Source organism: Seriola lalandi, unplaced genomic scaffold (assembly GCF_002814215.2).
Source record: "Seriola lalandi dorsalis isolate HSWRI2012SDOR001 ecotype SW California unplaced genomic scaffold, Sedor1 jcf7180002053690, whole genome shotgun sequence".
NCBI lineage: Eukaryota > Metazoa > Chordata > Actinopteri > Carangiformes > Carangidae > Seriola > Seriola lalandi.
Window position 1 is genome coordinate 751590 of NW_019524243.1, and position 22556 is coordinate 774145.

A 22556-nucleotide genomic window follows, 5' to 3' on the forward strand; every position below is an offset into this window, starting at 1 on the left:
TCCGTTTTGTCCCCCTTCTTCACCTTCCCACTCTGGCTACTTGGCTTCTTCTTCTTCTTCTTTTTGGAATTGATTGGTGATTGGTAGTTTGCAGGTGCATTACCGCTTGGCTGCTCGTTTTTTTAGCTTACTGGCTACAAACTGGAGGTCTCCCTGCAAAGATCCATTCAGATTTCACTCCAGGAGGCCTGGGTGAAGACAGCAAGTGCACCTAAGTAAAAAAACAATTATGCTATTCTTTCAGTCAGAGGAAGTGCTGCTATTCTATCTTGAAGACTGGCATATTCCTTGTCAAATGAAACCGAACACTCTTGGTTGTTCACTTCTGAGCCGATGTTGATTGGCTGTGAATGGTGTGCAATGTCCCACCTCACAGCTGAGAGGGTGCAGGAGGAAATGTAGATGAAAAGAAAAAGATCAACACTCTTTTGAATTATATAAAAAGGTTTTTAGGCTGTTGTTTCAGATTAAAGAATCAAAGCAAAGTTTTCTATTTAGAGAGGTTCAAGTATACCAGTGATAAAACTAACTAAAAAGTCCATTGCACCCATAAAGTTAGGCCTAGAGGCCTGAAATTTCACACAGGTGTTTTTGACAAGATTGTAGAAGCAGTATGATGATTTTCATAGTTACTTGTTACTTTTCAGATGATGTCTCATCAATGTATTTTGGTCTTACCAGTTAAAAGCTTTTTCATTTGAATATGTAAATGTATCCAAATTGCACTAACAAAATGGTGGATCTTAAGAGGTCATATATAGTGTAGTATATATAATATGAAGGGAAGTTATTTCCCTAACTATCCATGGCAAAACATCTGCTTTGACATCACTGAAAAGACCACTGCCACATGCTGAAAATATGATCAACTCCTAAAGAGCGTTGTTGCAGCTATTTCATTTTACCTGATAAATATGAAGCTATGATCTGTCTGTCCAGTTGGTGACTGTCAAATTATTTGTCTGGTGTAACCAAATATCAGACATACTGAGGAATATCAGCAAGGCTCTGGATCCACATGCGCGTGTACACATACACACAGACACACACACACACACACACACACACACACACACACACACACACACACGCCCACACACACAAACATACACAGACACACACATACTGCGGACATCATATAGGCATTAAACTGCAGTGTCAGCAGAGAAGATGAGGAGGATGCAGAGAGAGGCACATGTAGCTTTGACTAAAATCGGCTGCCACAGATAGACAGGCAGGCCAGGCAGACAGCGTGTGCCCTTGAGGTGCTCTGAGCAGGCAGGGTGGTGTGCTTGAATTTTTCTGAATCCACCTCCCTTCATCTTTTGGAGTTGGGCTGAGTTTGGCTGTTGATGGCCCAGGGACCCCCTGCCAACCCCAAACTGTTCTGTACTGTCAGCCAAACATCAGAGAAATTTGTTGTAGAAGAAAGCCTGGCCAAAACAGTACTTTTGTACATTGTGGAAAAACTTAGGGGATTTGCTGACTTATAGCAACTTGCAAGGGACTCATCACCTTTTTAAGACATTTCAAGTGTCAGACAAGATAAATCAGCAAATGCATTAAACCTTTAGGAAACACCTCAGTTGAAGTCATGAGATCCTGAAATGACGTACTGCTCTGTCTTTGTTGTCTGAGGCAGACAATGACACCATACACTGAAGATATAACTGAGTTAGTCAGGCATCCTTACTTTCTCAAATGACCCCAGCTGTTCTGTACAGCCTATATTTTCACATTGGGCCCCAGAATACCTCCCATGCTTGTCAACGAGCTCTATAGTTTTGTGGTAATGTAATACCATAATGTCTGTCTGGAGGAAGGGAGTGTCAGGTATGGCGGGAGTAATGGAGGAAGGGCTGGAGGTGCAGGTAACCCAGGTTAGGCTGAGTGTAAAGGGGATCCGATAAGGCGTTCCCTGGACCCTACAGTCTCCCAGTCTCTTCTATGAGAGAATAATAAGCAGCTGTAACCCTGAGACACTCCCAGGCCTGTGTCCTCAGCTACAAAAACCTTCACCGGGCGTCTTATCAGGTTCTAAGGATATCATGTAAGACAATACATGTGAGAAGTGCAGGGGGAACAATAGGAGGAAAGTTCACTGTGATATGAGGGGGACTAATGTCAGCAGCTATTGTTAAGGCCTTTGTCGCCTTCAAGTACACTGGGAACTCACAACTTACTGAAGTCCTTTCATTCAAGAATCTCACATTGGGATGTGATGAAACTGTACGAGTGCAGTCCCTCATGCTTTAGCAATGACAAACTGTAAACACAGAGGTTATGTGTTTGCTGTGGATTAACTAACTAACAGGTTGCTGGAAGGTGACAGCTTGACCCCACTGACATGAATTGTTATGTTAATTGCATTGTTAATTGTTTTAATTGACATTTTTATAAAGTTTTCCATGAAAATTTGGATGTAATAAAATGTAATAAATGATCAACTGAGATTTCTAGAATGTCTTTGAATTGTTTTAATCATTTTCATATTTCTGTTTTTTAGGCAAACGAGTTGTCCTGATCAACTAGAGAGGAGCTTGAGGATGTCTGCACATTAATCTCACATGCTTTTGGAGCTTCATGTTACTCGCTACAACACTTGGACCTGCACTGTACTGTTTATTTGTGTATTTCTCTCAATTGGTTAAATAAGATTGTTGACCAAACTGTCCTTCAAAATGACCTGAAAATAGTCATTCCAACACCTCCTGTGATCTTAAGCATCAACGTATATATTTTAAATACAAAGATGAAAATATTCTGCGCGTTGAAACTTGTGTTTATTTCATGTAATTGATTGAGTCTAACAAGTATACCTTTTGACAGCTAAATAAAAGCTTTTTTTTCCCTTTAAGTGATGTTCTTAAGTGTGAGTTATTTCCTCCTTTCTGTGCAGTGCTTTGGCACCCCAGGTAAAGAACAATGTGCTTGACATAATTGGGTCCCATTTAGTTGTGAAAAGAGCGTGCATGCTGATAAAAGCTGGCAGTGTGATCAAAGCACCGCACGTTCTGATCAAAATCGTACACCTGACACAGTTGTAGTTTATTCAGACAGACTTACGAAACGCGGAGGAAACAGTTTTCACACAGAAGCCTCCCTGTTTAAAATCAGTTCCATTCCACTGTGTGCACTGCTGGGTGTGCTATACTGTGTGTCTTTCAAGTCAAATGTAACTCTACGTGCAAAATATGAAACAACAATTAATAACTAGAATCTAGGGTGCTTATTTTTCTGCACTTAGACGACAACTTGAGGCAAAATTTGTTGCTTTTTCCAGTCCATGCTGCATATCTGGCTTGTGTTTTTGAAAGAGAAAGAGTACAAACTGACTTTTGTTTCCTGGCCAAAGTTTCCCTATGTTTTTATTCACATTACAACAAGAAGGATCAAAAGTAGGAAGTTGTAACTTCTTCTGACAAATTGTTTCATATTGGAAAGAAGGCTAATTTTTCTTCTTTTTCTATCCTTCATCACCCTCCATTCATCTTTATGTGCCTCTCCATTTTCCCCTCTCCTTCCTTATCATATTAATTCTCTCTGTCCCTCCCTACTTAACATTCATTTTCACAATTTTTCTCACGCTTACCCCATCTTCATTTCCTTTACCAGCATCACTCTTCCCTTCTTTCCTACAACCGTCTTTCAGCCCTGTCTGCCCGCCCACCCCTCCCTCGTCCTCCCCCACCCTTACCCATTCTTTCGCTACCTCTCTCTCTCTTTTGCTCCTTCTCTCTCCCTTGTCTTTCTCTCCCTCTCAGATGTCAGATCACAGTCTAGTCTTCCGCTTGCCCTGTCATCACATTTTTCACACAACCCCATCCCTTAATTGGGCCTGTATCATCATATCATATCATGTAGAATACCTGATCACAGCAAGAGATGAAAGATAGCCTCCACCTATCCCCTCACAGACAGACAGCCCCTCACATACACTGCAGACTCCCACAAACACACACGTACACACATACACACACACACACACACACACACACACCGCCACGCTCCCACAAACACATACATCAGTGGTCGTATGGGACAGGAATCCAAGCTGATGGCTGTGTCTGTGTACATTTTTACACCTCATGTTTGCACCAAGTTGTCGATGTGATTGTTACAGTGTGACAGGTGAGATGGTGTGTATTCCAAGAGTGTCCAATGATGTTTGTATCAACTGCTGTTGGCTTTTGTGATGAGACAAAGGATGCCCTGGAGCCAGCGGTGTCACATCTACAGGTAACTAGCAAAATAAAGGAAACGTCAACAAAAAAAAAGTGTCTCAGGAGAACTAAAATAGCTCCAACTTGTCTTGGCATCAACTTGATGGATGGAACATGAAATCTTGTGCAAGACATCCAGTCATTCCTGCCGCTGGTGGGAGTGTTTGACTTGAAAAAATATTCGGCAACAATTAGCGAGATAATGACATAAATTGCTGTGGGTTTTTGGTTTAAATTGTGTTCCCTCTCTCCAAAGGCCACTTCCATCCAAATAAAAGAAGTTACAACAGATAAGGTCAAAATGCTACTGCAGTATAAGACTAAACCTCTACTGACAAGAATATGGTGAGAGTATTTGCTTACAGGTCTCTCATGACACAGCTGCACAATCTCAATTTCTTTTTCCTTAGGTCTCAGATTCCCACCAAATCAAATTTCTGGCTAATAAATTATATTAGCATTTTTTCATTTCCATCTCATTAAATCTTAATGATCATGTCACAGTCATGGACAGTCATGAAATGTCTATGAAAGGGCAAATGTTTGCACTACATTTACACTTTGAATACTAAAATAATTATTAGAGCACATGCAGAAACTTAATATACATCGGTTCATGTTTCACAGTTTGTAGGTGTGGCCTGAGTCACAAACACTTCACCCTAAGATGAAGCTCAACAAGCCTTTATGTTGTATATTGTTATGTAGCAGATCAGTGTTTTTTTTTTGTTTTTTTTACTTGGGGCCCCTTAACATAGGTTGTATTTGTGTGAGTCATGAGCAGTGTAACTGTGACTGACTTATTTGAATCATTTTTTGGCCTTTAGGGCTAAAGAGGCCTAAAAGTGAATAGTCACATAATAATTTTGAGACCTCTCAGATTCATCTTGTTACCTATTAGCAGGCACAGATTATGAACCACTCTAGTATAGAATGAATCGTGTTAAAATGTTATTTTCTATGCCATAGTTGGTGTTCACAGAGTCCTGTTTTACCAGTGGAAGCTGAATCCTGTCTGCCTACATGTTTATGGACAAACAAGGTCTAACGTCAACAGACAATCCTGATCTTACTGTGCACAAATGCAGTTTTATTTAGTAAGGATTTTATTTTTCACATTTCACAGAATGCAGTGGTCTGGTTGTTTTTCTATCTACACTATAACAAAGCTTCTGGAGTCTTATTTTGAATAAACCATTTTTCTCACAAGTGCTGAAATGCTTCTCTTACTGTATATCCACAGGAGTGGTGGCCTCGATTTCTTTCCATGAAAGCACATCACACCATTCTAAAGCCATTGTTTTCATGTTCACACAAGGACTTAGGTTTGAATCAGGACACAATATATAGGTCACAGGCCAGTTTTCTGTGAGCTTTGTCAGTTTAAATACACATGCACACGTTACACATAGTAGAGATACAAGTTTGCATAATTGAGGTCAAGCTTCTGTTATTATTATTGATCTAAAGAATTAATGTAATTCAACTATTTTGGGTTTCTTGGCAACTAGAAATTGTTAAGATCACGGTTTGTTAAATTCTTAGTCAGAGCCCAAAATAAGTTGCAAGCCTGTCTCTGTTTTCTCCCGACATGACAAAAATACTAATATGTTGTAACGAGCCTGGGTTCTAACATGGGGATAAAAAAATTCTTATTCAGATGCTGCGCTGAAAAAAGTGCAAAACCATTCATAAGGTAACTTACACTGTAGAGACACACAAATACTTTATCAATTATCTGGAGAATGGGAATATACACCACCGATATTATATAATGTATTACACTGGCTGGTGGATGAATGTGTAGTGAAATCCAATAGAGACAGTTTCAAACATGTGAAGACATGGATCACAGTTTGAATAGGTCTTCCTGATATAATAATGCAGCTGTCTACATCTTTCAGTACAATTGAATTGAGCCAAGAGCATTTGGAAACCACAAAGATCTCAGGTGACTTTACGTGGCACTTACTCAGGATTGATCTCCTGAAGGCAGTAAAAAATAAATGTAAGAATTCTACTATTGACGCAGAGCTTTGAAAATCTCTTTTTTACATCAAGGTGTTTTTGGCCCATGAACATGACCTTGGTAGCTGCTGGCGAGGAAAAGTAAAGAATAAAACTTCTAAACTCCATTATGTGATAGAACATTCTGCCTCCTTCTTTTGTCTCCCTCCTCTTTTTTTCCACTAGACGACACAGTATTTTACTTTTATCTACAGATAGCAGGACTTTGTGTTATCTTATTTTGTTTGGGAGAAGATTCACAAGTACTATCCGCCCCATGATCCCAACAGACGACAAGATACAGAACTCCAAGTCTGGAAACTTCACAGTGAGAAAAATGAGGTCTTACTGGAACTTCATTTGGTGTGTGTTAAACTCTCTGGTTATTCCTTCAGAAGATCTGGGAACCACAGTGGCTGCTGACTGCATAGTGTAGTAGTACTATAAAATACAATACAGGAACGTGTAAAAAGTAGCCTGTTTAAGATCACAGCTGAAATCTGGTGCTAGGAACTGGAGTTTGATTAGATTATTCAAGGTTGGTGGAGGTGAAAAGGACTTTGCTGAAAAAGCAGAAGTTTTTATGTGAAAATCTTGTCACAAATAAATAGTTTTTTTTTTTTTTTTTTTTTTCCTTTTTGCTTTTCAGTCCGTATCGGATGCAGCAGCCAAAATAACTTACTGTGTGTGGTTCCCAAGTAATGTACCTCCACATGCCTGTCATATGAACTCAAGTATCCCTTCATCATTATTATTGAACACAAAGCAACTGAACTGTCAGTGTCGAGGTCAGTTTACCATTTGCATTGGCAAAAGGTGCGCAGGAAACAACAAAGGATGTCTCCTGCTAACGTTCCCTTAAAGTTCCCTTATTGGTGACGTTCCCTGGATCAGTAAAGCAGGACCTTAACCGGATGTTAACACGATGGCTCCTTTTAGCTTTGTTACCATTTACCCAATACATTTAGCTAACTGTTTATCCATTACTTTTAACTATCTGCTTTAATCATTTATGAAAATAAAAACCTTTTTGTTGTTGTTTTCTTTTTCTATTTCTTTTTTCAAATGTGTTGAGTCACTCCACAGTCTCTCCATTCGCCCCCTGGCAACTGCAGAAACACCCCCTGGTGTACATGTGTCCTTAGTTAGAAATCACAGAGATGTTCTCTGCATCTCATTGGCTCATGGAACAGGTAATATAGCCCAATAGTATCTCAGTGTGTCCTCTTAAGTTTGGGGAATGTTGGTGATCTGACGTCCTCTCCTCTTCCTCTATAATCATCACATCACATCACAACGGCCCGCAATCACACACTGCCGTGACATGCCGAGGTTGCCTTGTTGAAGCAAGACAAGGACAGAAGACATTGCCTGTAAGATGTTGTGTGAATGTGCGCTTGGTCGCGTGAGTGAGCGCGCACATGTGTGTGTCTTTGTCTTTGTGCCCAGTCGAGAGTGATTGATTTTGAAGTGTGGGATCTTGACAGAGTATTCGGCTATCCCAGGAGGCACGAGACCACAGGGCCGAAACAGACGAGCAGCAGCCTTCACTTTCTTGTAGCTCCCTCTCTCTTTCTCTCTCTCTGTCCATTCTCCCACCTCTGCCCTCTCTCATTCCCCACAGCCATCCCCCCTTTCAATCCAACCCCTTTTCCTCCATGCTATTTCTACCCTCCTCTCTGATGGGTTTATTGATATGTAACATGATATTTATTGCTGGCTAAAATGAGCTGCCGTCTTGGAGGTGGTGGGCGGGAATTCCTTATGTGGGTCAATAAGAGAAAGACATGCCTTGTGATTTGCTTTGAGGGAATTCACAGCTGCTGTAGCTTATACCTCTGAGATATAGTGTCAAACTACCATCCATAGGAAGAAAAAAAAACAGATGTGTGAAATGGAAGGGTCTCAGGGAACATCACAGATTTTCAATATTGCTTAAATAGAATAGGTTATTTGCACTCTCTACAATCTGTGCTCTCACCTACCCACTTACTGGTCACAGCTACATTTACAGTGTATAGTTACTGTATGAGGATGGAAGTGAGGATAATAAAGAGGTTCTGTTATATGTGCAGAAGCAAATGAATCCATATGTGTCCTTATATCATACATTTGTGTCAACTTGAAAAATATCAACGATGAAAATATAGAATTCAATTTACACCAACACTTATGAAACCATCATGGCAACAAAATACAAATTAATCACATTTTATACGGATTTTTGAATTGCACACATGCTTGGCAATACACTGTGTTTCCATAATATAAAGAAAATATCTCTGGCACCAGCACCCAGGAGAGTCCTGTTAGATCCTGGTGAACCAACTCAGTTCAGCTGTGCAAACTTCAGATTTAAATTCTTGAATTGTACTGTGTAGTATCTTCAACCTGCTGGTTGTCACAAGGGACTAAGGGTAACAAAACAGAGGCAGTGTTCTTCTCTGCTCCGCCATTAGTGATGTCGTGTCACCCACTCCTGGGGCTCCGGCTTTGTTTTCCCATCATGCCCTCACTGCCTGCTGGTTGGTTTAAACAAGCAGTATTCTTCTACAGCCTTTCAATTATTCCATGCCCCGCAGCAGCACCCTGCACCCTCCACATACACTGAGACGGCAGCTAAGAAAGTAAGAGGGATTGATTTGAATTTGGCATTTAATGGGTGTTTTGGTGTGTCTGCGTATTGGAATTGTCATTGGTTGGTTTTTAACTCCTTATGAATAGATATTTTCTGTATTAGGAACAGTTCGGAGTGACGCACCCACGCAGAAGTTAAGAAGGAAGTTAAGCCTTGATAAAAGACCTGAAGTCAGCCAGGTTCTTTTTGTGGTGAACCCCATGCTGTGAAAAAGAAAACTTAATAATTAAAAGAAATTGACAGGATTAGAATGAGCCACTGTACAAATCAAAAAGGACACATAAAATGCAATTTCAAAATCCCCTATGGTTTATCACCCTAAAATATTGAAATAATCAGTCTCCCTACTAATAAATTACTACTTCCATTGCTGTCCGACTGTCTCGTCAGTTCATCTCTCCATGTGTCCCTCCTTGTCTCTGAGTCCCATGGCAGCTACACACGAGTCAAGTTCTCCTTTTGAAAGGGTGAGATAGAGGCTGAAACCCTGCAACCACAAAAGCAGGCCGTCTAGACAAGGCCCCACAGTCCTGACCCCAGTTAGACCCTGTCCCCCCAGGGGCCTATAATACCTTTGTTTCCATGTTGATAAATTCTATTTCCTGTCATACTAGCAGCACAACAAACACTGTGACATCCAAACTTCGAAACTTGGGACCAAAGGCATCTACGTAGCTGTAGGTGACTGTGTGACTTTCAGAGGAGAAATAAAGGGAAGCTGTACTTTATAGATATAATGAGAAAAAGTAGTACAATTTTCTTATTTGGTAAAATAGATTAATCAACACAATAAACCATGAGGTAAATGCTGTTAATTTAGTGTACAAATGTCCTGGAGAAGATTGCTGTAGTAAGTGTTGATGCCAAAGAATAAAGCAATCTGTGGTTAAAATGTATTTGTTTTACTTTGGTTAACTAAATAGATTTGTCTTGATGCGGGTGACGTGAATATGTCTGGTGTTATGTTGACTTAGGGTCCTCGGTTCCCATAGACGCATGTCTGGATTTGGGGTTTGGGGGTGCAGTCTGGTGATTTAGGCATAAATTATCATCTAGTCACAGAGCGTAAAAATTAACATACAGCCTTAGACAGAGTACACAAGAGCAGGCCACTTTTATTCAATGGCCCACAAGGGAACACGGTCTGTTGGCCTGAGACTCCTCAGAGTGTCTGTTTTAGCACATGGCCTGCTCATGGCTAGGTGTTATGCTAATTAGCTAGTGTTTGCACATACGTGTGTGCACTCTGCCATCAATACGCTGTTCTATTGTCCACATGCCAACACTGGTTACCCGATCAGGAAAAGAGTAGTTTTAAAACACAGGGTTGTGAACAAATATCAGTAACAAAAAAAGGTGATAATTCTTTGGTGGAGTGGAGATATTTGGTATAAATAAATCAGCCAAAACATGCCATAATTCAAAATTGGTTACTATTATTGTATCATCTATTATATTGATATATCATCTATTAGCACCCTGTCCGTGTTGGCTGTCACATTTTGGGAACAGTCTGTAGATGTATCAACACCAAAAAAATAAATGAAAAATAAAAAATCCAATTCATATTTAATGAAGCAGATAATTAAGCATTATATAGTGGTTTTGTAATTACAAAGCTGTAAATAGAGATCAAATGAATCATGTGCAACACATTTTTAGGATGTTTTTATGCTTTTTTAAAAAAAAACTTGGTTTCAGTAACGTGCTCATAATAACCGACTGCCATGTTGCATTCTTAATCTGTAAGTGTCACCCATTTCAAAATATCATGTGAGAAAACTCACTTCATGTTGTTTGTCCTCCATTTTCTACAACCACCAAGCTTGGATCTAAAATGTACACACTAAACACAGGGTCTTGCAAGCTTTCTTCCAGTGTTCCTACAGGCTCCTTGTCCTCCCCTCTCCATCTTCTGCCTCCCCACAGAGAGCCATGAAGTGTCTGAGTCATCCTCGATTACAGTATGTATTTATAGACAGTAGAGTCAGGACCCAGGCCTTGTGAGCATTCATGTGTGTGAGTGTATGCGTGTGTGTGTGTGTGTGTGTGTGTGTGTGTGTGTGCGGGTGTGGGTGGGTGGGTGTTTCCAACTCACACTACCTAGAACTAGGGCCCAGAGTCTGATGACTCACCTCAGCTGCTGGACACTGCCATCAGGAGACCTGACGTCACCTGTCCTAAGACCGAGAGTTACTGCTCCCAGTGACCTCACTCTGATCCAGGTTAGAGAGGAAAAGTGCCAGAGATTGTCTGTCATGTCAGAGCTTAAAGACACTGCCTCATTTTCCCGTTTTCTGAGCACAGGTCAAAGTAAATATATGACATTGCACTTGGTGAAAATGAAGGTGGCAGTTGTCCCAGCAGCCAGGAACAGTACAGTAAAATTGTGCATTACAGATGTTATCTCTGCCATTGTCTTCTCTCTCACCTACATGCACATACTAACTTCATACTTCATTCACTAACTCTATGTATTTCAGTGTTTGCGTGTTCAGGCTCCAGATTTACTCGTGTATGAATAGTGTAGTAGACAGAGGAGTGGCTCATACCAGTGCACATATACACACATGCAAACACAAATGCAACACACACGCGCAAGCTGATGTCATGGATGTTCGAACATTTCAATTGAGAAGCCTATAAGACCTGCAGCTGCCTGTCTCGCCTGTTTGAAAAGGGGGGCCTTTTTTTAGGCGGGAAGGTGAGAAGGCGGTGAATGCTTTCCCAATGAGAGATGAGGCATATTGAAAACTATATTAAATTACCCTGATTAACAATTTAGCCACGATCAGGATAGCCATGGGGGTGCTCTATGGGGAGGCCCAGAGACTATTCATCCCCAGAGCGCCAGGGTCGAAAGGTGCCCCAAGTTCACAGGCTCAGGCCCTTTGTTATGCTAACACCCTATCCCAAATCAGCTGCCTGCTCCATGGCCAGACACAAGCACTTCCCTGAGAACTTTCAGGGAGTTGTCATTCCACTGTTCATCTTAAACCCCCGCCCCTCCACCCCAACACACATGTAGACAATCCCTCTTGCCAAATTCCATACACAATTCAACATTTTTTGTAAGTGGAAAGGGGGAGGGAGATGTGTGGTCTGTCCTCAAGACGGACATTAAAAGTCAGCTTTTCATCTGTACTATTTGTCTTAAAAATATACAATGCACAAAATTTATATAATTTTTTGTAATATGAAGATTGTTTTATAATGATAAAAAATGGAGAGTCATTTAGCTTCTGCAGCTTTGCAGGTGTATATAAACTGAGAAAAAAAGATGAAATCTCATATTATAAAAAGGTCTGAAAATAATGTGTCAACCTTTCGGTCTCAAGGGAGGGATGATCGATACACATTAACAAGTGAGTTGATAAGACATATATTAGAGGTCAAGAGTCAAATGCTGGTCAAGCACCCTTGACCTGAGGTCAAAGTCTTTAGCGTGAATGTGCCATTGGTGCACAGTCACATATGTTTCAAATCATGACTCAGTAATGACAAAAGTGTATTTATTTGGATAGGAATTTTCACAACCAGATGCAAAATGAGACTTTCATTTTATTTTTGTATACATTTTATAACCAATCATAATATTTTTACAGTATTTCTTATCATATAAATACATTTTGATACCAATTTTTTTTCTTATAAGTTATTTTAATGTTTTTAAGACGTTGTAATTTATGATCAACTTTAAAAATGTATTACTGTTTAAGGGATAAAGCATAAATGAAGCACATAGACACGTTCACACTCTTTGTTACTCACATTAAGCACAACATCAACAACAGCAGCAATGCACATACTGTACCACATGAAATTGAATAAAATGTCTCAACCAAAAAAAAAAACATGCAATATAATTATATACCACTGTTTGGAAGACATTGATTGTGTACAGCCATGGTCCTGAGTTGTAGGCGTGTGTAACTGCCCTCGTCTCTCACTCACTACCGCTGAGCCAAAACCTCAACCAGGAGAGGAAGAAAAAAAAAATCCTCATCAATGCAAATTAGAGCCCACAACCTGGGGAGCCTTGCTTGACTCACCGGTTCTCCAAAAAGCCAAAATCACAGGCTTTCACTTCCAAATCTTGTTGTCATACACGACTACAGATGCTCCATATTAACACAGGATAGTCAGTCATATCCATGGATTAGTCTGCAGTCACTTAAAAAGCCGTCTCCACACTCAGGCTGCCACAAGAGAAAATAAGGACGCTTCTAATTCTGCCAGCATAATTGCCTGATTATAATGAGCCTCTCTCTCTCTCTCTCTCTCCCTCTAGCTCTGCCCTCATTTCTCAGTGTGTCTTTTGCTGTATGCACACACACACACACACACACACACAGACACACACACACACACACACACACACACACACACACAGACACACACACACTAATGCCTAATTCTGATATAAATCAGTCTTCAATTGAATAGGGAAAAAACAATCTGCATTAATATCTGCTGCTGCTGCAATGGCGCTGAGCAGTGTGTTGAGAAACCTGGCATTTTCCTGTGACTTCACCACACGACAGAGCTTTTGAGCAGGAAATTCAATATAGAATAAAATAATAATATACAGTAAAATTAGCTGAGCTGACATTCAGACAATTAATTTATTTTGCAGACTTCAGACAACTCAACTCAAACTCAAGTCTACAGTCATATCTTTTTTTCATGAATTCTTGAGTGGCCCTGTCATACATCGTGATCACGAGAGCATCAAAGTTACAATGTCCTACATGGCAAAAGTGAAAAGTGAACTATACACCCTTCAGCCACATTAACACCATTAGTGTATTGCTGATGGAATTGGTGTATATATACTGTGTTTATATGAAGTATATACATGAGGCCTGGTATCTTAGTTTACTTTCAGTATTACATATCAATATCCTGGAGGGATATTCTAACCTTATTCGAGTTTTTCATCTAACAGATTCGATCTCCTGGTTTACAAAAGCAAAACGCTGGGACATGATTATGATTTAATATTGAGATTTTATTACTGAGTCAGCATCACTTACACAGCATCAAATTAATTACATTTCCATAACTCTTTTATATTCAAATGAGCATTGAACGGCATCATTATGCATTGCGGCATATTATTTTTCCACTCCTTTTTTCAGATTTTGTGTTATTTTTATAAAAAACACAAATATTATCAATTTTTATTATCATTGTTATTATTACTATTATGTTGACTCTAACCTCATCCCAAATCTACTGCTTCACCTGTCTAAGGACCGTGCACCACATTTACATTTTTAACCCTGGTAATCACAGTAATGACAGCTTTTAAGCATGAGAGTACACATTTAAAAGGGATTTGACACATAAAAGAGAAGCATGCTGATGCTGATATATCTGTTTGTATTCAAACATTAAATTTGAAAATATTCAGAATAGGTGGATAACTACATTTTTTGTATAAAAATACTGACATATAATCCTACAATTCTGCAGCTGTCACAAAAAACATTGCAGTCCCCTGTAAGCATATAACAGTATCTTTGCAAAGTAAAACACATCAGCAGCAGACAAAATAGTCAGAAGAGGAAGTATACATTGCAGACTACAAAATGTAAAAGAAAAAAAAAACATGCATACAAACTTTTGGAGTAGTTGTTATTCTGTCTGCAATGTTTTCACTTTGGCTATAGCATACATTGCCTTGTTCCACCAGGATTTGTTCTTCCATCCCTCTAAAGCTGTCTAAGCCCAGACGCAGGTTAAATGAGCATGCCCACTCATGAATGCTGTTGCTTAATTACAATCCCTGATGGAAAAACCGCTGAAGGAGAAGCCTGAACATGGCCACATGTTCGGATAGAAACTGAAGCCTTTTTCTATAAAAAATAAAAAATAAAAAATAAAAAAAAGGCCAAATGTATGTGTTCAAGTGTATATGAATGTCATTAATTGTAATAGAGGTAATTTTTCCCTGCCTCAACACAAAAGACAAAGAGATTCTGCTTGTGCTTCAATTTAATTTACAGAAATTAGATTGAAATATTGAACTTGTTGAACTTGAAAGGCCTTGTTACTGTGTTGGATGCAAAAGCACTGCAGTATCTGAGAATGGGATCTAATGTCAACAGTGGTTTGAATTGACATTTACATACAGTATGTAGGAGGTATTTAAATATCAGCTGTAGTGAACATGGAAATAAATGAATGTCGAAAAAAATAATTCAGCCGCTGTTGGCTGTAACTGACAGTAACGGAAGACAGTAAAATTTCCTATCAGGTCAGTGCGAGCCAAATTACAAAGCAACACCAATCAACAATCATGGATGTAACATCAAATTAAGCATTTAACCAGTAAGACAACAACAGACGTCTACTGTCTGATGTGTCCAGACTCTGACTTTGTCCAGCTTTCAGCAATAAAGTGAACAAACAGTACTATATTTGAGATAATCTAATTCAGGAATAGAGACTCTGTATCTTAGATATGTAATCCTGATCCCTGCAAAACCTTTACTAAATTGTTGAACTGAATTTTACACAGTGAATTCTTATCGTGTATTTCTGTGGTTAACCGAATGTGTGCTCCGAATGCCACATTACTCTATTTAAGCGAAAAGCTCCCGGTTTCTGTAAAGGAACTCTATGCAACACATAAATTATTCAATAGTATTTGCATTTGCATTGCAATTTGCATTCTTGTAGATTACAGAGAATGGAGAAGGAGGCGCTGCACCAAAGAGAATTACATTCTGAACCATTTTCAGTCTTACTGGTGAGGAGTTGACATGGATTTTTGTTCTATTTTCCTCCTCTGCTTCGAGGTATACTGCTGAGATCAGTGACACACATTTCAAACTGTTGTTTGATTAATAAAAGAAGGAAACGATGTATAATGCTCACCAGCACTCACGCACAAAAAGCCCTGCCATTAAAAATGAATTGTGACATTCAACAATAGTCTATTTGATTGACTAGGCTGAGATTTTTTACTGTAATATTCTCATCATCTTTATTTATATTGTAAGGCTTGTGAGTTGAAACTCAAAAGAACCAGTAGGCACGGAGGAGATGTCATATGGATTAAACACTAGGAAGGGGTGTGAAACTCTCACAGTACACTGAAGATCCTGCCTATTATGTTTCATCTAAAAATATCAAGCTTGACTAAAAAGAACAGACAACACTGAATAAGAAAAGAATAAAAAAAAAAAAAAAACACAAGCTCCAAAGAGAATAGAGTTCAAACAGCAGCAGCGATAGTGCTGAGTGTGATATGGAATGCAACGAGGAGAATGTACAGTATGAGACTCCCTTCAATTATAAATGAAAAGGAAATCAGTGTGAAATGTATGGAACAACCCAGATACTGATATGAAACATTGTCTCTCCAGAGCCACTTTTGTGAAACAATATTCTGATTTAAAATTTGTAAAGATTTTATGTGTCTTGATGTAATTATTTTCCTCATGTGTATTCCTGCATCACTTTAACTTAATTGCATTCATTGCTGACATCATCATTAGTAAACAGCAATCTTTATTGAGATACCTCCTAGGCCTCGAGGCAGAATGTTAATTTTTTAACAAGGGAAATATGCAGGAGAAGTAGATTGAGACAGCGTGGAAGCACACTCCTGCAATGTGTGTGAGTGTCTACGTGCCATGAGGGGCTGGTATGATGCATTAAGGGGGTGGGGTAGGTATTTCTGCAAAAAGAGAGGAGGGCTTAGCCAACATATGCGCATGTGCAACTATAGCCTAGCCCTTCATATACCCACATGTTGATGTACATGTTACTCTGTTTATACAGGGGGAAACAAACAAAATGCACAGACACACTGTGTCTGAATGTTCGACAGTAGCTTTTATCCTGAGCCAAGCTGTAAACAGAATGTACACCCTGTTACACTATGTTATTCTTGTAATTTGTTTTTAAATTAATGTAATTATGTTTTGACACATGGTGTGTCTCACTGTCACCTAAATACAATATGTGAAGAACAAAAACCCCTGAAATAATGCTAAAAGCAAAACAGAAAAGGCTCCTTTTACTGAATTAATCAGGAGAGTTACTCCACGTAATGCCACTAAAGTCATTCACTGTGAATTTTACAGATGATTCCTCTGGATTATGTTATTGCGATTCCACACATTTATCACCTTAGAGCACTATGAAACAAATCAAATCTCATTTGAAGTGAGGGGAAAAATACCCAAAGTGTTTACTTTGTAGAAAAATATTCCATTGGAAGTATACTATAGTCCAGCATTTAAAAAGTTTGGGTAAACATATAAGAGTGTTAGCAATAGCCTACAGTGTATTGAAAGTATTATTTTTGAGAAATGTTGCTTTTTAATTGAATCAATTATAACACATTGATTTAGTGCTATAATGCTGTAATGCAGACAGCACTATGTCTAATTGTGCTTAAAACCCCAGCAGTATCTCTTATCTATTCTTTCAATTTGCATGCAAATGTGTGTTCTGCAAAACAAATCTAATAACTCTTAGTTTCAGTTACAAGTATAAGAGCACAAAATGATATATCAATTCCAGAAAAACTTATACAAAACTAGAAGTATAGCAAAATAGTAGTACAGAAGAAAACTACCAGGAACTCAAAATTATGATTGGCACATAGGTGGAAGGCTCTTTCCATTGTTAACTGAGTTTTCACCTCCTGCTCACTTAAAGGAAAGGGGGAAAAAGAAAGGATATAAAGGGAAAACAAACCCTCCCTCTTTATCTGGTTAGGGTATCACTTTAGTAAAGTGTCTCTTTATCAGTATAGAATCCATAAGCATGAAAAACTGCTGATCAAAACACCGCAACCTATGTGCGTTATTAAGATGGAGACATACAATCACTCGAAACAACAGTAACTGTTTAGTGGTTTCTGTTAGTTTTCTGTGAGCACAGGTTTAAAGGTAGATAGGATGCCTTTGGAATCTATCTAATAGGTTTCAGTTAGTTAGTTGGGCTGTAGCATTTTTACTGACTTGTCTCACAGTAAATTATTTTATATCACCTAATAACGCCACATTAATAAAGTCTGTGAGGGACAATGATCCCTCCAGCGTAGGTTTAATTAATATTAAGAGACAGCCTGCAGTGTTTGATTCGTTTACAAACCGATACAGCCAAAAAGCACAATGTATGCTGTCAGATATCTGATGCAGCTACTGATCTGTCATGTGTTGTAGTGACTCTTCGCTCTCTTCCGCTTGCAGCGGTCCTAGTGCATATCTATAGTGGTCTTCTTTAATCCTGTGTAAAATTTTAAAAATTCATGTCATTTTCAAATCAAATTTAGAATTAGTGGGTATACAGGTACGTTTTAAATGTGTTATGACGATATTTTTATTTTAAAGTGTGACACTGTGACTAAGTAAATCCTCGTATTTTACTCTCCGCGTACAGGCAGATCCGAAGTCACCTTCTTACCCAGAGTTTTAGCGTGACCTCTATTGCAGTTGAAAATACTTGGGAGCGGAGGTTGAGTCCATTGATTTTTTTTGACGATGTAACCCATCTCTTTAAGGATACGGTGACAATTTGAATGAGAAACCCCTTCATTTTGTGCATAATCATCGCAAGAAGGGCTTATGTGCTCCTCGCCGCTTGATTTCCGACTCGGGGTGCTCAGTGTTGTCGGGGTAGAGTCCGTTTCACTGCATCAACATGGTGAGTGTGACAGTGAGCACCTGAACGCAACGCTTTCTCTTATTTGTCGTATTTAGTTGATACAGCATCAGTTTTTTATGTGGATATCCACTGCGACGATGCTGACACGTTTACGTTTTCAGCCAATTTGTTTCTGTGATTACAGTGTAACGTTAGCTTAGCTCGCTAGCCAGAGCAGGCGCTTGTAGCCGGCTAACCAGTGTAGCTATCTAGCTATGGTTAGTTGCACAGAGACTGCAGTGTAGTGATGTTCGTAATATGTTAACGCTATTGCTTTAAGTTGTGTTCACTCACATACATTGTTTGGGAGTACTAACAGTGGCATGTCTTGCAGGGTAGAGGTTGAAGATAAGCTATACACTAGTATGGACCATACCAGCTTAGCTGTTAGCATGTCATTCACCTGGCAACAGGGCACCTTTGGGAGAAGACAAGGTGTGTTCACGCACCTGGCAAGCTCAGTTTGACCTCAGGATGCCCTCAGAGGAACTGTGAAGCTCATTTAGTGTAACAGCTATATATTCACCATGTCACAAGCATTTGTTGAGCACTCTGGTATTTAAATCTAATTTCAAGTCAGTGTGTTTTATAAAACGTGTCAGGAAGTTTTGCATCATGAACTTACAGAGGGAAATTGATAGATGTTAACTGCTGTTTGTCATTACACTCGTGTTTATTTACTAGTCTAAGAATGGGCTGTTTTGGTTACATCCATGTTGGTATCATTGTATTATATAGCACATAGTTAGCCCAAAATACAGTTGGTCTCTTGAATCTGAACGGGCACATCATTTGATAATATCAAGAGTAACATCTGTTGAATGTTATTGTCTGTTGGGGCAACTTCTCCAACAGAAGGACAGGACGCTAGTGTCAAAATTTTAAAAAATCTGGAAATTATGTTTTGGAATGATACTCCAATTCAAAGTAGAACATTCAGATAAGGTATGATTATTTCCAGTTTATTGTAATACCATCCTGGTATTCTGCAATATCGGGAGGGGTTGGGGGCATTTCAGGAACAGTATGTCACAGAAATGACTAACATCCTATATGCTATCTAGTCCTATATACTATATTAGGCCATATTAGGCCCATTTTGATATAAAGTGAAGCCCATCTGGAGCCACAGCTGCAATATTTCTATTAAAAAGTGTAGAGTAGGACGCCCAACGCTCAATAGTTGAACAGTTTACAGCTAGAGAAGGATTAAATACACCCATGAGTAGTCAAGATGAATGAATGAGGAAGCATCGGTCAATAAGGGGTTTCACTGCTTCAGAGTTAGTTTCATGGCTAAATGCTTGTGACGTGTTTGAGCTCTTATGGATGGTGGTTATCACTGCAGCTCCCACTTCCCACCCCCTACAGATTTCATTTGGTTGTTGTGTGGAGGGGGTGAGGCGGAATGGGCAAGATAAGAGAGTCCATGCTGGCTCAATTTCCCCCAGGCCTGAGATCCTTGCAGCTCCCCCACGGAGAATGGTCACCATCCACCAAACTAAGGCTGTGTGCTTTTGACCTATATAGCCTGACCATTACTCACATGGAGAAATGTCTTGAGTCAGAGAGGTTGTGTTTGGTCACGGGTCATATCTTAGTGAGTATAACTACGAAATTAATGGCACCCACTTTTCCCCTCTGTGACTCCAGAAGAAGTATTGACTTTAGCTTTTGGAGCTTACCTCATGCTGGGTGACACTGGGGATCCCCATGACCAATCCAAAATCTAGGTCTAGTGTACAGGACTGGCCTCATCACCTCTCTTGTCTAGGTGTCATACACTTCCTCCTTCTACACAAACTACTATCTGACATTCTATTGTGAAGGGTTGTTTTTTTATGAGGATTGTTTGCTTTTTGTCCAGCCTTATGTTGGAAGTAGGATATGTGTGAAGTTAAATTAGCATTTTCTGCTAGCCTCAGTACAGCCAAAAATCTAATTTCATGTAAAATATTCAAATAAACGAGTGCAAGTGAATGAGCTGAAAGCTTAAATAAAGATGCTGAAGGCTTCACTAACAAAACAGGGGACTTTGTAAAAAATTAAAAGTAGAAGACTGCAAAAGTGTAAAATGGTGAGCTGGGGCATTTTGATCAGCGTTATAAACTTGACCAATAACTAAAGGGCATAGGGTATGGTTCACGATAGTGTGGATAGGCTAAGCACGCGCTACATGATAGACTGCCCCAGATGACACATTTTAAGAATATGCATGTCAGCAGAGGCGATATTTTACTTTTTGAAAAGATTGAATACGGTATTAATTTTGCATTCTATGCAAAGCATATGTCTTAATGGGCCAATGATTCTACAATTGCCGCCAGGACGCACATCAGATGAAGTGAAATTAGCTTTCTAAATTGCCCTTTTAGGGTGAATTGAAGCTTTATTGAGTAGAGTTGAGGGGCAGGGAGTTTTGTTTAGCCTAATATTATTGATGTGTAAACATCATGTTGAGAAAACAAAGAAGGCCACAGGATTTATTACTATACATTCAGGTGATGAGTTTGCAAGTGTAAATTCATTGGGACATCCCCAGGTGCTAGCCCAGACATAAGACTGTTGTTGGAAAAGGAAAAAAAGTATTTTATTGGGGATTAGTTAGCTAATTGGTTCTCTTTGCTCAAGTGTGTGCAGGCACAGATATCAGTGATTCCTACTGATTGCCAAAGAGATAGGCCAAGCCGCAGACCTTACCCTACAGTGAGTGGATAAAAGCGCAGCGTGATAGGAATGATTCTGGCCTCTTAAGCCTAAGTGAATATTGATCTAAGTGTGCTGGGTTGATATTGAGCTCCTTATGTTGCTAAGTCTTTGGGTACCTACCACAGGAGTGCTGGTTGCTCATTCTGCTGGGTTCATGGTGGCAGTGAGACATTGTGACAGAGGTTCCAGACAGAGAGTCATTTAGTGAACTTTGTATTTACATCACTAAATTTACTCAGATTACAGTAGTTGGGTAGTTGATTATTAAATCCCTTATAATTAGAAAAGCTGATGTGTTTAAAAAATAGTTACGATTACATGTGTTATATCAAGGTAAATGCAGGAATTTATTGTAATTTTGATTTTGGGTCTTAGTTGGATTGTGAATCTTTATGTCACACTTTAATTAAATTCAAATTGCACAACCATACCTATCATGATATTGTACATTTTCTGGAAATGGAATTGAGAAACGGTACATAAATGAAAAAACCAAATATGAATTCCATTTCATGGCTAATCTAGTGGATTAAATACCTGCCAAAATGTTGTAAATCCAGTACTGCCATAAAACAGTTTTACTCAGTGATTTGCAACATTTTGTGCAATGGCCTATTATAACCAGAGATACTAAAAGGACAACTGCTTTGGTAGAAAGAGTATAGAAAACTCTCCTCTGGTTACCAAAGCTCAGTCACCTCAAGGTGCAGATAGTCATATCAACGAGCACAAGGTCATCAGGTCTACCCTGAGCATAAACTGTAGACTTGAAGTTTCACCAGTCGTGTAACAGACATCTTAAACTCTGCTGAGCAGTGGAAATCCTAGGCATACCATGTTGTGTACCATGATGCCACATGAGAGTTGTTGGGGTCATGTGGTAATCTTGTGATCGAGAATCATCATATCTACATGAATCAAGGTGTGAATGATTTAAAGGTTGGCTGAAAGACTTCTGGATGCCACAGTGTTTCTTTTTGCTTCAACTCTGTGGGCCTTTACTTTGAAAATTATAATGTTACACATATAGTTGCATTAGGTAAAATAGGGAAATTGCTTTGAGGAATGAAACATGGCCTAATTTATGTTGTTTGACTAACATTGAAGTGAGTAACTCCTGTTTTTGGCAGAGTGTACTTCCCTGTATATGTGTTTAAAGAGAAATGAAGGTCATTATGTGTTTGAGCTCTTGGTCTTGATAAAGTTTCAACAAGTTCTACATTATTATTTTCAAAGAAAATCTGCTTTCCTGTGGTGTGTCGTGTAGAACTATCAGTGTTTCTGCTAGCGTTCTCTTCAGGGGGTGGGTT

At 39.2% G+C, this 22556-nt stretch overlaps 1 protein-coding gene and 1 long non-coding RNA gene across 2 annotated transcripts in view; both read left to right on the plus strand.

The window, feature by feature from the left end:
• Window positions 1-2857, plus strand: part of LOC111651561 (uncharacterized) — a 40428-nt gene extending 37571 nt beyond the window's left edge. Inside the window, exon 4 of the long non-coding RNA XR_002760527.2 lies at window positions 2507-2857. This is a non-coding gene — a long non-coding RNA (uncharacterized LOC111651561). The remainder of the gene's footprint in view (window positions 1-2506) is intronic.
• A 15471-nt stretch (window positions 2858-18328) lies between these two features.
• The window catches only part of tmem161b (transmembrane protein 161B), a 17182-nt gene continuing 12954 nt past the window's right edge, over window positions 18329-22556 (plus strand). The window contains exon 1 of the mRNA XM_023401543.2: window positions 18329-18537. Within this exon, the coding sequence (XP_023257311.1) occupies window positions 18535-18537 (3 nt within the window). The 5' untranslated portion in view covers window positions 18329-18534. The remainder of the gene's footprint in view (window positions 18538-22556) is intronic.